This window comes from Mobula hypostoma, chromosome 7, assembly GCF_963921235.1.
Source record: "Mobula hypostoma chromosome 7, sMobHyp1.1, whole genome shotgun sequence".
Classification (NCBI taxonomy): domain Eukaryota; kingdom Metazoa; phylum Chordata; class Chondrichthyes; order Myliobatiformes; family Myliobatidae; genus Mobula; species Mobula hypostoma.
The window spans coordinates 119852684-119869768 of NC_086103.1; the positions used below are offsets into that span (position 1 = coordinate 119852684).

A 17085-nucleotide genomic window follows, 5' to 3' on the forward strand; every position below is an offset into this window, starting at 1 on the left:
GTTTGCATTAATATCTCTACCGCTGCATTTAAGTATGTGCAGGGGACAGACATTACATTTCACAGCCTGCAAGCACAATGCTGCAACAAAGTGTCTGCTGGTACTCTTTACTCCGAAAGACTTCATCTTCTGTCAGACTGCAACAGGAAATGAACAGAATCTCAACCATTCTGAGGTGAACAAGCAAGAAGGAGACATACTGGAATTAATGCAAGCTAAATATCAGTGAAAACAAAAACAATTTATGAAAGAGTAGTAAATCATAATGGACAGGATGTTTTCAGTCCCAGATTCTGAAGAAATTAGATGAGGATATTAGAAGGTTATATTGAGATGCATCTTCAAAATTCTCTTGAATCAAACATTGCTATATAATATTGAGAGAAATCAGTTAGCCGTATGTCTGTGGTTAATAAACTACTCGAAGATAATAATTAGAGAGTGAGCAATTGGGAGCTTAGGATTTCTGACCAGATCAGTTAAACCTGAATGCGATGGAGGAGAGAGGGAGAACACAGATAACAGTCATGGGATTACATCAGCAGGATATGGCTACTAATATCCCATAATGAGTGGTGGTGGAGTCACAACCATTAAAATCTACTTACAAATAAATTAGATTATGGGATGAAAAGCCATGTTTAGATGTCTTCTGATGATACCAAAATGTATAATGTAAGCATTATGGATGCAGCATTAAACTTCCAAGATGCATGCCTTGAAGAGAAAAAACTCCAGCAAAAGGACATCGATGTGGCAAAATATGTGATCCTTTAGTTTGGCCCTACGAAGGCTAAAACGTTCAAAATGCTGTGAAAATAGCAGTCAGTTGCAAAATGACTTGGGAGTCAACGAATGGATAGTCATAGGAAATTTTGAAGCTTATAGTTTGGAATATGCATTATAGTCTGCTGTATCATTTTAAGCCCTGGGATGGAAGTCAACTGTTTGTTCCTGGGGATTTGTCACTTTCTCGTGTTATCTGCTTCATCGCTGCTGCATTGCTTGTGCCGGCCAACTGAGCCTCTGTCTTTGAGTCCATATTGTTCTGTTTAGCATATTTTTCCTCTCCCTATATCGCAACAAAAATCAAACTAAGACCCCTTAAACAAGCCTGCCATTTACAAACCACAAAAGCATAGCAATTTTCATGGCAATACTGCATCTCAGGGTGCTAGAGCTTACAGCTGAATTTCCATGCCGCCTGTGAGAAGTTTGTACGCCATTCTCCTAAGCGCATGGGTTTCCTCTGGATGCTTTGGTTTCTTCCCCACATGCCAGAGATGTACCAGTTAGTAGGTTAATGTGTCATTGTGAATTATCCTGTGGTTAGCCTAATTAGGCTTAGGTGAGTTGCTGGGCAGTGTGGCTCATTGGGCCAAAAGGGACTGTTCTGCACTCTGTCTCCAAATAAAAAGTCTGTTTTAATGCTGTCCATAATGCCTCTTGATAAAAATGGAATTATGTTGAAATTGATACCCATCGCAGGTTTCCTTTCCTTATAGCTTCAGTTTCTTCTGTGATTATCTTTTCCTACTCCCCATAACACTGTAAACAGCCACAAGTCGTGCTGACTTTTGCCTGTTGCTTTCCTTCACTTCTCTGTTTTCCTAGGGTGTTGTTTTCTTCCTGAATACCCTCACCACAACCCTCAATTGCATTTTGTTAACAGATTTGTCCAGTTCATTATGGATAATCTCTATCAACGTCAGCTGTACTCAAATCCAGAATCACAACAGCTGTTTTAAGTTTCTTGTATTTGAATATCACATTAACCTGAATGTATATATGTTAAACAATCACAGATCGTAAAGCTGATATCTAAACCTGGCTCACTTTCATTCCTAAATCAGATATGGTTTGCTGCCTAGTAGTCTTTGCAAGTGACTTAGTGTAGAGTTTATGTGAAGACTGTGGTATGAAACAAATGATTAATGCAAGTATACTACTGCCTCTTAGATTCTCAATAGAGAATATATTCTTATATTCCCAATATGGTCATAGTCTTCAGATTTCCAATGATCAGCATCTCATTTCTGCATGCAATGGTCACCTGTGTCCCCAGCTCTTGGCAAGAAAGAGTGAAGTGTATTGTCATCCCACAATGTGTTTAGGTGATGGGCTTATCGTGGTTGATTAACTGTTGTGTTTGCAGGCTGGGATACTGATTTGAGGTTTGGAGTTCTTACAAGTGTGGGAAATTGTTACATCTACGTCCTTTCATCAATTAGATAGGTCATTGATGGAGATGTGATGCATAAATCTCTATCCCAGGTAGTGATCCAATTGGTAACATTTAAAGATGCATCATGTCAGGGGTTCCCTAACTAATCCTAACCACATTTATGAATGCTGATCTGTTTGCAACACTTCATTTATCACCCTCTCCGCCCCCCCCCCCCAGTGTACTCCTTACATTGACCTGAATGACGATTCCTCTCATTCTGAGGATTTGCAGATGCCTGCAGCTAGATGGCACCCTCCTCCTCTCTTCCATTGTAAAAGCTTCAATTGCTTGTGTTTAAGTCCAGCATCTCCTGTGCTAAAACGATTGATCTCTGCGGCCACAAGACACCTCCACTTCAATAGGTCAATCTAGCTTAAGTCTATGCTAGGTGACTGAACATCTATCAGCCATTCGCAAAGTTGGTGTCCATGGCAATAGGCAGTTCCATTAGCACTGACCTAGTGCTAAATCAGGATCAATCTTGTGCATGGTCTCATTCTGTTAGTTGGGTGCAGGTTAACTGGGCACCACATATCTATCCAATTTATCTCCCTAAAGTTTTATTTTCCAAAATAATATTCACAACAAAGTAATTCTGAACTCAGTTGTGTTGAATAGCATGCAGGAGGTTGATATACTAATTCAGGAATGGATGGGCACCAATATTTATCTTTGCTACATAGAAGTAACAAATTGATGTAGTCAACTGTACTCAGTCACTTTTTCTGTTGCTTAGCCTTACAATTTGCTGTGGCAGAATGTCACTTCATCAATATAATTCATTTCTGCCAATGGACCATCTGTGCTTCAGCATTTTTAATTTGCTGATGATTCAGATAAATTAATCAGAATGATAAAACCGTAGATTTACATGCAAATCCCAATCCACTTTTCAAGATTGACCCAATTTTTTGTTTAAAAAAAGCAAACCAATACGGGTTTAACACAGATGCAATCTGTAACTTTGATCCATGTTAACCTGATAAACACGGGAGAGAAAACTATTCAATTGCATAACTTCAACTAAACTGTAGGTAAAAATAGATTACCCACTACCTGCCTGCAAATGGGAGCTAATGGTGCACATTTCCATGAAGTACAGAGTGCCCAGGGTTAATGACAATCCACATGCAAGGTTGAATTGTCTTCTCACTGTGAAACTGATTCACTTTGTATGCAATTAGCTATCACTGTGGTCTAATACATAGGAAAACGGACATGAACCACAGAGACAATCTGTGCTTAAAATACTTAAAAGGAGTCAGGAATTATTTGCAGAAAAGCTCATTGGTATTAAGGACACAGATCTTGATCAGTAATTTGGGAGATAATTGTAACTTGTGGAAGAAACGAAGGCTTTAGCCATGTTATTGGTGGGTTTCGAATGGGGGGAGGGCTGAGACTTGGATCCCACTTTCACCTCCCAGGTAGCAACACAGCTGCAAGCAGAGGTTGTTTAATGCAGAACTTGTTGAGATCTGTTATCCTCAACAGAAAGTGTCTCAGCCATTACTGCCTCTAAAGATGTAGGCCACATTCTTCCTGACCTTAACCTCCAAAACAATCTAGACAGCAGTGACCAGACTGCCCTGTTCAAGCACACCAGCATGTCCAGCCAGAACACAGATTATAACCTTCCAAAAGATCCAGAAAGGAGACTTGGAGCTATCGGATCCCCAAATGAACCCCTAGTGTGTTTTGTCTCCTTACTTTAAAGTCATTCCGTAATTTGTAAGGATCAGGCCACGATCACAAGAGTATCCTCTACATCTGCAAAAATACTGACAAATTCTCTACCTCCTGTCGTATCGTTCAAAAAACTGGTGATTATTTAGGAGGTATCTCAGCTCATCAAGACTATGCCTGCTCACAGAGCAATCTTATCCCCTACTCATTTCCCATAAAACCTCTTCTAATTTCTTATCAATTGCCCCTGCACACTCACTCCCCCTGGATTACACCGCTCACCTGCGCACTCGCTCCCCCGGATTACAACACTCACCTGCGCACTCGCTCCCCCGGATTACAACACTCACCTGCGCACTCGCTCCCCCGGATTACAACACTCACCTGCGCACTCGCTCCCCCGGATTACAACACTCACCTGCGCAGTCGCTCCCCCGGATTACAACACTCACCTGCGCAGTCGCTCCCCCGGATTACAACACTCACCTGCGCAGTCGCTCCCCCGGATTACAACACTCAACTGCACACTCTCTCCCCCGGATTACAACACTCAACTGCGCACTCGCTCCCCCGGATTACATCGCTCACCTGCGCACTCTCTCCTCCCGGATTACATCGCTCACCTGCGCACTCTCTCCTCCCGGATTACATCACTCACCTGCACACTCGCTCCTCCCAGATTACATCACTCACCTGCACACTCGCTCCTCCTGGATTACATCACTCACCTGCACACTCGCTCCCCCTGGATTACAACACTCACCTGCCCACTCTCTTCCCCAGATTACATCACTCACCTGTGCACTCACTCCCCCGGATTACAACATTCACCTGCGCACTCTCTCCCCCGGATTACAACACTCACCTTCACACTCGCTCCCCCGGATTACATCACTCACCTGCGCACTCGCTCCTCCTGGATTACAACACTCACCTGCGCACTCGCTCCCCCGGATTACAACACTCACCTGCGCACTCTCTCCTCCGGATTACATCACTCACCTGCACACTCTCTCCTCCTGGATTACATCACTCACCTGCACACTCGCTCCCCCTGGATTACAACACTCACCTGCACACTCCCTTCCCCTGGATTACAACACTCACCTGCACACTCCCTTCCCCTGGATTACAACACTCACCTGCCCACTCCCTTCACCTGGATTACAACACTCACCTGCCCACTCTCTTCCCCAGATTACAACACTCACCTGCACACTCGCTCCCCCGGATTACATCACTCACCTGCACACTCCCTTCCCCTGGATTACAATACTCACCTGCCCACTCCCTTCCCCTGGATTACAACACTCACCTGCCCACTCACTCCCCCGTATTACAACACTCACCTGCACACTCACTCCCCCAGATTACAACATTCACCTGCCCACTCACTCCCCCGGATTACAACACTCACCTGCGCACTCTCTCCCCCGGATTACAACACTCACCTTCACACTCGCTCCCCCGGATTACATCACTCACCTGCGCACTCGCTCCTCCTGGATTACAACACTCACCTGCGCACTCGCTCCCCCGGATTACAACACTCACCTGCGCACTCCCTCCTCCTGGATTACATCACTCACCTGCACACTCTCTCCTCCTGGATTACATCACTCACCTGCACACTCGCTCCCCCTGGATTACAACACTCACCTGCACACTCCCTTCCCCTGGATTACAACACTCACCTGCACACTCCCTTCCCCTGGATTACAACACTCACCTGCCCACTCTCTCCCCCCGGATTACAACACTCACCTGCCCACTCTCTCCTCCTGGATTACAACACTCACCTGCACACTTGCTCCCCCGGGATTACACCGCTCACCTGCACACACTCTCCCCCTGGATTACAACACTCACCTGCACACTCGCTCCCCCGGATTACATCACTCACCTGCACACTCCCTTCCCCTAGATTACAACACTCACCTGCCCACTCCCTTCCCCTGGATTACAACACTCACCTGCCCACTCACTCCCCCGGATTACAACACTCACCTGCGCACTCGCTCCCCCGGATTACAACACTCACCTGCGCACTCTCTCCTCCGGATTACATCACTCACCTGCACACTCTCTCCTCCTGGATTACATCACTCACCTGCACACTCGCTCCCCCTGGATTACAACACTCACCTGCACACTCCCTTCCCCTGGATTACAACACTCACCTGCACACTCCCTTCCCCTGGATTACAACACTCACCTGCCCACTCCCTTCACCTGGATTACAACACTCACCTGCCCACTCTCTTCCCCAGATTACAACACTCACCTGCACACTCGCTCCCCCGGATTACATCACTCACCTGCACACTCCCTTCCCCTGGATTACAATACTCACCTGCCCACTCCCTTCCCCTGGATTACAACACTCACCTGCCCACTCACTCCCCCGTATTACAACACTCACCTGCACACTCACTCCCCCGGATTACAACATTCACCTGCCCACTCACTCCCCCGGATTACAACACTCACCTGCGCACTCTCTCCCCCGGATTACAACACTCACCTTCACACTCGCTCCCCCGGATTACATCACTCACCTGCGCACTCGCTCCTCCTGGATTACAACACTCACCTGCGCACTCGCTCCCCCGGATTACAACACTCACCTGCGCACTCCCTCCTCCTGGATTACATCACTCACCTGCACACTCGCTCCCCCTGGATTACAACACTCACCTGCACACTCCCTTCCCCTGGATTACAACACTCACCTGCACACTCCCTTCCCCTGGATTACAACACTCACCTGCCCACTCTCTCCCCCCGGATTACAACACTCACCTGCCCACTCTCTCCTCCTGGATTACAACACTCACCTGCACACTTGCTCCCCCGGGATTACACCGCTCACCTGCACACACTCTCCCCCTGGATTACAACACTCACCTGCACACTCGCTCCCCCGGATTACATCACTCACCTGCACACTCCCTTCCCCTAGATTACAACACTCACCTGCCCACTCCCTTCCCCTGGATTACAACACTCACCTGCCCACTCACTCCCCCGGATTACAACACTCACCTGCGCACTCTCTCCCCCGGATTACAACACTCACCTGCACACTCACTCCCCCGGATTACATCACTCACCTGCACACTCTCTCCCCCGGATTACAAAACTCACCTGCGCACTCTCTCCCCCGGATTACAACACTCACCTGCGCACTCTCTCCTCCTGGATTACATCACTCACCTGCGCACTCGCTCCCCCGGATTACAACACTCACCTGCGCACTCTCTCCTCCTGGATTACATCACTCACCTGCACACTCTCTCCTCCCGGATTACATCACTCACCTGCACACTCGCTCCCCCTGGATTACATCACTCACCTGCACACTCGCTCCCCCTGGATTACAACACTCACCTGCACACTCGCTCCCCCTGGATTACAACACTCACCTGCCCACTCTCTCCCCCTGGATTACATCACTCACCTGCGCACTCGCTCCCCCGGATTACAACACTCACCTTCCCACTCTCTCCTCCTGGATTACAACACTCATCTGCACACTTGCTCCCCCGGGATTACACCGCTCACCTGCACACACTCTCCCCCTGGATTACAACACTCACCTGCACACTCGCTCTCCTGGATTACAACACTCACCTGCGCACTCTCTCCCTCCTGGATTACATCACTCACCTGCACACTCGCTCCCCCGGATTACATCACTCAGCTGCACACTCGCTCCCCCGGATTACAACACTCACCTGCGCACTCGCTCCTCCTGGATTACAACACTCACCTGCGCACTCGCTCCCCCGGATTACAACACTCACCTGCGCACTCTCTCCTCCTGGATTACATCACTCACCTGCACACTCGCTCCCCCTGGATTACAACACTCACCTGCACACTCGCTCCCCCTGGATTACAACACTCACCTGCACACTTGCTCCCCCTGGATTACAACACTCACCTGCACACTTGCTCCCCCTGGATTACAACACTCACCTGCCCACTCTCTTCCCCTGGATTACAACACTCCCCTGCCCACTCTCTTCCCCAGATTACATCACTCACCTGTGCACTCACTCCCCCGGATTACAACATTCACCTGCCCACTCACTCCCCTGGATTACAACACTCACCTGCACACTCACTCCCCCGGATTACAACACTCACCTGCACACTCTCTCCCCCTGGATTACAAAACTCACCTGCCCACTCTCTCCCCCTGGATTACATCACTCACCTGCGCACTCGCTCCCCCGGATTACAACACTCACCTGCCCACTCTCTCCTCCTGGATTACAACACTCACCTGCACACTTGCTCCCCCGGGATTACACCGCTCACCTGCACACACTCTCCCCCTGGATTACAACACTCACCTGCACACTCGCTGTCCTGGATTACAACACTCACCTGCACACTCTCTCCTCCTGGATTACATCACTCACCTGCACACTCGCTCCCCCGGATTACAACACTCACCTGCCCACTCACTCCCCTGGATTACAACACTCACCTGCACACTCACTCCCCTGGATTACAACACTCACCTGCACACTCACTGCTGCTGGATCACAACCACTCTCTCCCCCCCCCCCCCCCCCCCAGATTCCATCACTCACTCCCCTGGATTACAACACTCACCTGCCCACTCTCTTCCCCTGGATTACACCGCTCACTTGTACACGCACCAATTTACAGCAACCAATTAACCTATCAACCCACCTCATTGGGATGCACGATGAAAGCCTAGCACCTGGAGAGAACACATGTGGTCACAGGGAGAATGTGCAAGCTCTCGACTGACAGCACTGGAAACTGGGATTGGAGCCAGGCTGGTGGAGCTGTGAGCTTGCCACTCATCTGCTCTGCCCCGTCCAGCAGGAAGGAAGGAACCTGCTACACTGTGATCTGCATGAAGCACTACACCCATTCAGCAGCCCAACACAGTTTCAGCAAGTCATGACAGTTTCCAGCTAAGCAGAAAACTCCTGAAACAACTTGACAGGGGCAAAGTACTGATGGATATTTCAACATCACCAAGACGACACCGAAGCACACATCATCCTCTTGTGGAAATCTACTGCTTCTTTTCTATGCGCTTGCTGATTCCCTACGGTGGAGTTCTCCCACACTACATCCTGAGGATTTCCTCAAGCCCTGCTCTGTGCCACCAGCCTCTATGGCAAATGAGGGTGAGCACTAATTGGTATGCATATCACTGAGCCGCTATAACCAATGAAGAAAATCTGGCTTTGACTTTGTAACAGTCTCACGTTGTCATTCCTCTCATCTCAATCTCCCTACTGCACAAATTGTAACAGCCAGAACCAAGTCATCCAACAAGGCAAACATTTCTATACATACAGACAAGAGCAAGTGTGTTCTATTACAGACTAATGTCTTTTTATAAATGTAGTTGCCACGTCTTCTCCTGTGTCTCTACATACAATCCATGCTCTTACTGTGATGCAGCTGAGCTGGACAAACATTGCTCACTAGGGTGGGGTTAGCTGCTGTAAAGGACAATCATGAATAGTTCTAGACCTGAACCCCCAAGCTATAGGCTGTCATGTCTCCAACACCACCTCCTCCAAATGGCTGAACTCGCAGGTAGAATACCTCAACTACTACTACACCCATGCAACAGTGCATCTGCTGGCTAAGCAGCCTGCTACAGATCAGAGTGCAGGGGTACTGCATCGTACAGGGGTACTGCATCGTACAGGGGTACTGCATCGTACAGGGGTACTGCATCGTACAGAGTGCAGGGGTACTGCATCGTACAGAGTGCAGGGGTACTGCATCGTACAGAGTGCAGGGGTACTGCATCGTACAGAGTGCAGGGGTACTGCATCGTACAGAGTGCAGGGGTACTGCATCGTACAGAGTGCAGGGGTACTGCATCGTACAGAGTGCAGGGGTACTGCATCGTACAGAGTGCAGGGGTACTGCATCGTACAGAGTGCAGGGGTACTGCATCGTACAGAGTGCAGGGGTACTGCATCGTACAGAGTGCAGGGGTACTGCATCGTACAGAGTGCAGGGGTACTGCATCGTACAGAGTGCAGGGGTACTGCATCGTACAGAGTGCAGGGGTACTGCATCGTACAGAGTGCAGGGGTACTGCATCGTACAGAGTGCAGGGGTACTGCATCGTACAGAGTGCAGGGGTACTGCATCGTACAGAGTGCAGGGGTACTGCATCGTACAGAGTGCAGGGGTACTGCATCGTACAGAGTGCAGGGGTACTGCATCGTACAGAGTGCAGGGGTACTGCATCGTACAGAGTGCAGGGGTACTGCATCGTACAGAGTGCAGAGCTTCTGCTGACAGTGGATTGGCGCTGAAGTTCAGTGTTTTCCAGTGTAGCCTCTCCTTGATGTTGAAAGGTTGGGAACCAGGTTCCATGTAAAGCTGTGGATTCAAGGCTGGAGCTGCAGAGTTCCTACAGGCTCCTGGTCAGCTTTCAAGCACTGGCCCACCATGTATATACTCAGCAGCCTCTGCACACGAAAGGCCATCAGTCTTCTCTCCGGAGGCTCCTGGACCTAAAATGATGTACGACCTTACTCTGCATGGCCCTGGACCCAAATGTAATATCCTCCTTTTCATCGTGGGGCAGGCTTCACTGCAGAAGCCTGCTCGAGTGGCCACAGGACACGATAATTATCAAAGGTGCGATCGTACAACATGGATATAAACGAGCAAAAGGCAAGAAGTGGGATACAAAGCAAATGACTGGATATAAAAACATCCTCAGATCTCCAAATTACCATGGGCACTAGCAGCTAAGTCTATGATTACCCGTACCATCTCCTCCAGATAATTGAACTTATGGGCAATGTACACATCTTTCCAGAATGTGGTTTTAAACAGCTTTACCTTGCAAGAGAGAATGATCACTGTAGTGAATATGGGGTAAATGTGTAAATGAAATGCCCATAATAGTCTGGAGGTTTGTTAGTGGTGCAGGTTCACCTTTGAGTAGACTAAAACATGAGGCAATTGAATAAGACCGAATAGCACAAAGACACCAATAGTGGAGACATTGTGGATAGCGTAGAAGATCAAAGAATTTAGTGGAAAATAGATCAGTTGCAGATATGAACAGGGACATGGCATATGGAGTTTGATCTGGGAAAGTGCGAGGCTTTACATTTTGGGAGATCAAATGTAAAGGGGAAGTTCACAGTTAACGCCAGGATTCTTAAAAGCACCAATATACAAAAGGGTCTTGAGGTCCAAGTCCATAACTCCCTTAAGATGGCTTCAAAAACTGATAGGGTGATAAAGAAAGTGCATGACTTGCTTGCTTTTATTAGTTCAGGCTTTGGATTTAAACGTCAGGAAGTTATGCTGCAGCTTTATAAAATGCTGTTTAGGCTGCATGAGGAGTATTGCATACAATCAAGTCACCCAATTACAAGGAATATTACATCATTGAAGAGAGTGCAGAAGAGTTTTGATAGACAAATGCCTGGAGTAGAAGACAAGTGCTATTTCGAGAGGTTGGACAAACTAGGGTTGTTTTCTCTGGAGTGGCAGATGCTGAAGTTAGTCTTGATGGAGGCATTTAAAAGGCTCTTGGATAGTCACATGAATACACAGGGAATGAAGAGATGTGAAAGAAGAAATTAGTTTAATTAGGCATCATTAGCTTAATTAGTTCAGCAAAACATGGCTGAAGAAATTGTTCTGTTCTATATTTTAAAAATAGAAATATTTAAATTCAAGAGTAAATGATGTGAAACTATTCCCATTAACAGAAAAGTCTGAATCCAGATGAAATAGATTAAATGGATCTAGCCAGGGACACATCGAAAGCCTACAAATACCTGCAATGATTTGAACTTGCTGAAAACAAAGATTCACTTGTAAGAAGCAATAAAGAAATTAGTTTAATTGAAGGAAAGAGGATCAATGGAACTAATTGATTGCTCTACCTCAGAACTGGCAATTGAACAAACTGTCTCTTTCTGCAGAGCACTGCAATTCATCTTAAGTAATATTAACTGCACAATGTTTGTGGCTGCTTATTGTACTCTGCTTCTGAACTGGGTTCTCTAAAGTTTAGGGATCTAATGGTATTTAACATGCAGTAACCCCCTGAAGCCTGTACGGTGTTGCTGATTAAGCATGGAGTTTAGTTCCACATGTTCTAATTTTCCCCCATTCTTACCTACACCTTAACATTATAGTTATCCTTAGAAGTACCTCTTTGCAAAATGTTTTAAAGTTCAAAGGTTCGTTTATTATCAAAGTATGTACTGTACGCAGTACATACCTTTGAGACTCTTCTTCTCCGGGAAGCCACGAAACAAAAGAAAACCCATGGAAGTCAGTTTGGCGTGAAATAGCAAACCCACCCCCCCCATGAAAAAGAATGGCATCAAGATCAACAACCCCAAACCCAATCCCCCCACACCAAACACAAGAACACTAGCCCCCAAATCCCTCTCTCCCCACACAAATATACCAACAAAAATGTTTAACAAGAACATCAACTCCCAAATCCCCCTCTCCTTCAAATGCAAGAACATCAACCTCCCAGAACCCCCTGTTAAGTCAGGCTGGGAACAATGAATAATTAATATAATGGGTGAATTAATCAAGTTGTTCTACATGACACTGTAGGCCAATATAAGCTCAGAAGTATCCATTCCAGACCATTCATTTCCAGCAGCAACAGATTTTCCCCCACAATTCATAAACTAAGGAAAAGTGGAGGAAAAACATTTCTGTCTGACCTGGGAGCTTCTTTGTATTCTGTCCAAGGATCTTTCTCATACCAACTCTGGTAAAGGGATTTTCCCTCAAAACCATCATCAGGGCTTGGCATCTGAAGGAAGGCAAAATTGAATCCTTTATTTCAGTATTTTCACATTCTTTCATTAGTCTTCTGTCAGAAACAGCCAATTCATAAGTATTTGATAAGGTCAAACCCTGGGACGTTTGTCTGATACAAGATTAGAAGGTCCTTTCCTGAATTTTTGGGAACAGAAGATCTTCCAGGTTCAAGGCATTGGTTCAATTCCATGGTGAAGATTCAGACAATAAAGAACAACCAAGATGGATCTATTGCTGAAACTATTTGGAGCAAGAGGCCATCTTGATAAAGGAACTGAAATTTGTACTAGAAGTAAATGCCTGGAGGATTGTTAAGAACAAGTTTGTGATATCAAACATTATTGAGACCATATCATTTCAATTTCATAGCAGTGCCAAGCTGCCAGGGAGGATGCAAATGACTTGAAGTGCTACTTAATTTTTAACTCATTTATCTTCTTACTCAATGCAGAAGGTTCAGAAACTAAGAACATATTCAGGGACAGACTAAGCAAGGTGCACAGAACAGAAACCAGAGACCCACTGATTAGGTCAAAAGGGTTAAATCTTTTGATCCCATCCAGATCAAGGGACAGGTGTACCACACCTACCTACTGACTAATGAGCATTGCATAAGCAGGCAAAAACCATCAGTATGGCAGAGATACAGCACCAGTAGGTATGTTTGTATGTATGTAACACTAGGGCATGTTATAGGTCTGTCATTGTAAAATAAATTAGATTACACATATTTTCTGACTGGTCTCTGGCATGCAACTTCGGATTTTCACTTATCACCACACATTGCGGATTGCATTTTTTTTCATTAAGTAGTTTAATTTCATGACCATCGGCAGAACATATAACAACACACATCAAAGTTGCTGGTGAACGCAGCAGGCCAAGCAGCATCTGTAGGAAGAGGTGCAGTCGACGTTTCAGGCCGAGACCCTTCGTCAGGACTAACTGAAGGAAGAGTGAGTAAGGGATTTGAAAGTTGGAGGGGGAGGGGGAGATCCAAAATGATAGGAGAAGACAGGAGGGGGAGGGATAGAGCCAAGAGCTGGACAGGTGATAGGCAAAAGGGATACGAGAGGATCATGAGACAGGAGGTCCGGGAAGAAAGATGGGGGGGGGGTGACCCAGAGGATGGGCAAGAGGTATATTCAGAGGGACAGAGGGAGAAAATGGAGAGTGAGAGAAAGAATGTGTGCATAAAAATAAGTAACAGATGGGGTACGAGGGGGAGGTGGGGCCTAGCGGAAGTTAGAGAAGTCGATGTTCATGCCATCAGGTTGGAGGCTACCCAGACGGAATACAAGGTGTTGTTTCTCCAACCTGAGTGTGGCTTCATCTTTACAGTAGAGGAGGCCGTGGATAGACATATCAGAATGGGAATGGGATGTGGAATTAAAATGTGTGGCCACTGGGAGATCCTGCTTTCTCTGGCGGACAGAGTGTAGATGTTCAGCAAAGCGGTCTCCCAGTCTGCATCGGGTCTCGCCAATATATAAAAGGCCACATCGGGAGCACCGGACGCAGTATATCACCCCAGTCGACTCACAGGTGAAGTGCTGCCTCACCTGGAAGGACTGTTTGGGGCCCTGAATGGTGGCAAGGGAGGAAGTGTAAGGGCATGTGTAGCACTTGTTCCGCTTACACGGATAAGTGCCAGGAGCGAGATCAGTGGGGAGGGATGGGGGGGACGAATGGACAAGGGAGTTGTTGTTTGCGGCAGAACATATAGTATTTTTTCCTTTACTTCTTTCACTTATTTATCATTTAATACTTTTTGTTTATTTATCATTTATACAACATGTAAGGTTTCAGAAATAGTTTGGCCCCATTTTGCCTCCGCTGCTCCCTGCATCTTGTGTTATGTGGTGGTCTTATTGTGACCCACAAAGCCCAGCCACAACACATCAGGGCATGCGTGGGCTATAATTTTCTGTTTGTCAAGGACACCCCCCCCCCATAAATATTCAAGGTGGAGATGGGAAGAGGAAATGAAGTCTGGATTCATCTATTACAGAAGGCAAGAAAGGTGCTGGCATGGGGTGCAGCTGGGGTAGAGAAGGGCAGAATAAAAGGTCACATCAGAGGTGGCTTCACCTCCTAAAAGATTCTAGCATTTTACTTCAGAAGTGGGTGAGGTGGACTCCAAGCCTTTACCTGACCCAGCTACGGCCAACCTGTATCTGGCCCAGTTCCACATCAGCAGTGAGGGTGGATGCATAGGATCTACATAATTTGCTCCACAAATGTCACACCCAGCTACTTATAGATAATCCAGTAGGTACTTGTGTCAATCTCACCAGATATATTAAAACCATGGTCATGGGTGCAAAATGATCTGCTAAATGCAGACAGTTAAACTCATATGTCCTATTAGAACATGTTATACCCCCTTTGAAATTCAGATGTCAAATTTCATTTTAAAATCTTCACGTAAGCCAAGTAGTTAAGGGGCACCTGTCTTATGAACCGCAATAAGGTTTAATATTGTATTTAAAACTGCACATTAAAAACTGAAATGCTCTTTACAATTAAGGTTTTATTTGACAAGAGTTAACTATATATTTATATCTCATTGTTCATGCTCTCTTCCAGGCAGATTTGTAGTCCTCAATTCTGTCTCAACACATGATATATCATATCTATTCATATTCGTATTAAACAATATTCCCATGCTACAATCCTTATTTTCCATATGTAATAATGAATAAGTATGAATCCATTAATTCCTGAATCCAATTCCATCAATAGCTATGTCAAAGTTCATTTATTGCTCTTCTGTGTCCTCTAACTACTAGGCAGTGCTTGTCTACTTCATTATTATTATTATTTTTTAAAACAAAGCATATACCTGAAAACTCTGCATTTCAAAAAAAAATTACAGGAAAGTTGCTTCTCTATCTCATTCTACTACTCAAACTGTGGAACCATCATCATGATCTTTAACCTCCATAGTTTTCAATCCAGTTCCATACTTAACCAGCTACACTGCTGATGTGCCCTTAGAAACCTCTTTTCATGAGTATAAAATGGAAAACACCAATTGGAAATATATTGGCTGCATCCAAAGAGTTGCATGGTATCTAAACTTTCCACCTCAGCATTGCACTCTCAGAAATACTTCACAATATCTCCATACACTGAATCTTTCAGTAAGAAAAATGATTTACAACAAATTCCTTAGACACTCAGTAAACATTTCAAACTATACAACCGAATTCTGGGAGTGAATAGTTCCTTACCTCTTTAGTCAAGTTATAAACCAACTGGTTGAGTAATGGGCTACAGTCAACTCTCAGTGTGTAGTTACCTAAAAGGCAGATACAAAGAAAGATAAGAGAACATTATTAAATTACAACCTTGACAAGTAGCAATATACAAATAGGCAAAATAATTACACCCTTAGCACAAATATGAATTAAGTTGAAGTATTAAATGACAGTGAATTTAATCACAAATTTTTGTGTTACAAGTTGGGCACTGCAATGTCTTTCATCTGGAGTAAGAAAAATAAGTCCATTACATCTGAATTTGGGATTGGGTCAGTGTGGTCAAACAAGAAGATTGTAATAGTGGGGAAGGGGGTAGTGGTTGGACTTCAAAGTCTGGATCAAGTTCAAAGCATCAGGAGCAGAGGTCGAAAGGTGATGAAAAGGGTTATGTTCAATTGGTCATGGTGAGGTATGTTCATGTGGTAGCTGACAGGATATGATGAGATCTGCTTCAAAAGGGCAACAATTATACCAGTACTCAAGAGGAGCAATGTGAGCAGGCTCAATGACTATTGTCCAGAAGCAGTCACATCTATGGTGATGAAATGCTTTGAGAGGCTGGCAAAGGCTAGAATCAACACCTGTCTCAGTAAGGATCTGGACCCACTGCAATTTGCCTATCGCCACTATAAGTCTACCACAGATGCAACCTTAATGACTCTACACGAAGCCTTGGATCACCTGGACAATGCAAATACATATGTCAGGATGCTGTTTATTGACTATAGCTCAGCATTTAACACCATCATTCCCACAGAACTGATCAAAAATCTACGGAACCTAGGCCTTGTACCACCCTCTGCAACTAGATCCTCAACTTCCTAACTGGAAAACCACGATTTTTGTGGATTGGAAATAACACCTCCACTTCACTGACATTAACACTGGTGCCCCACAGGGATGTGTGCTTAGCTCTCTGCTCTACTCTCTCTGCACCTGTAACTATGTGGCTGTGCATAGTTCAAACAGCATCTACAAATTTGCTGATGACACAACCATTGTTGGCAGAATTTTAGATGGTGACAAGAGGCTGTACAGGAGTGAGATGTACCAGTTAGTTGAGTGGTGTCGTAG

At 45.7% G+C, this 17085-nt stretch overlaps 1 protein-coding gene across 1 annotated transcript in view; it reads right to left on the reverse strand.

The window, feature by feature from the left end:
• naalad2 (N-acetylated alpha-linked acidic dipeptidase 2) overlaps nucleotides 1-17085 on the reverse strand; it is a 106951-nt gene that overhangs the window by 22148 nt on the left and 67718 nt on the right. Inside the window, exons 13-14 of the mRNA XM_063052836.1 lie at nucleotides 15982-16049; nucleotides 12646-12737 (exon numbers count right to left, since the gene is read on the reverse strand). Coding sequence (XP_062908906.1) covers nucleotides 12646-12737; nucleotides 15982-16049 — 160 coding nt within the window. The remainder of the gene's footprint in view (nucleotides 1-12645; nucleotides 12738-15981; nucleotides 16050-17085) is intronic.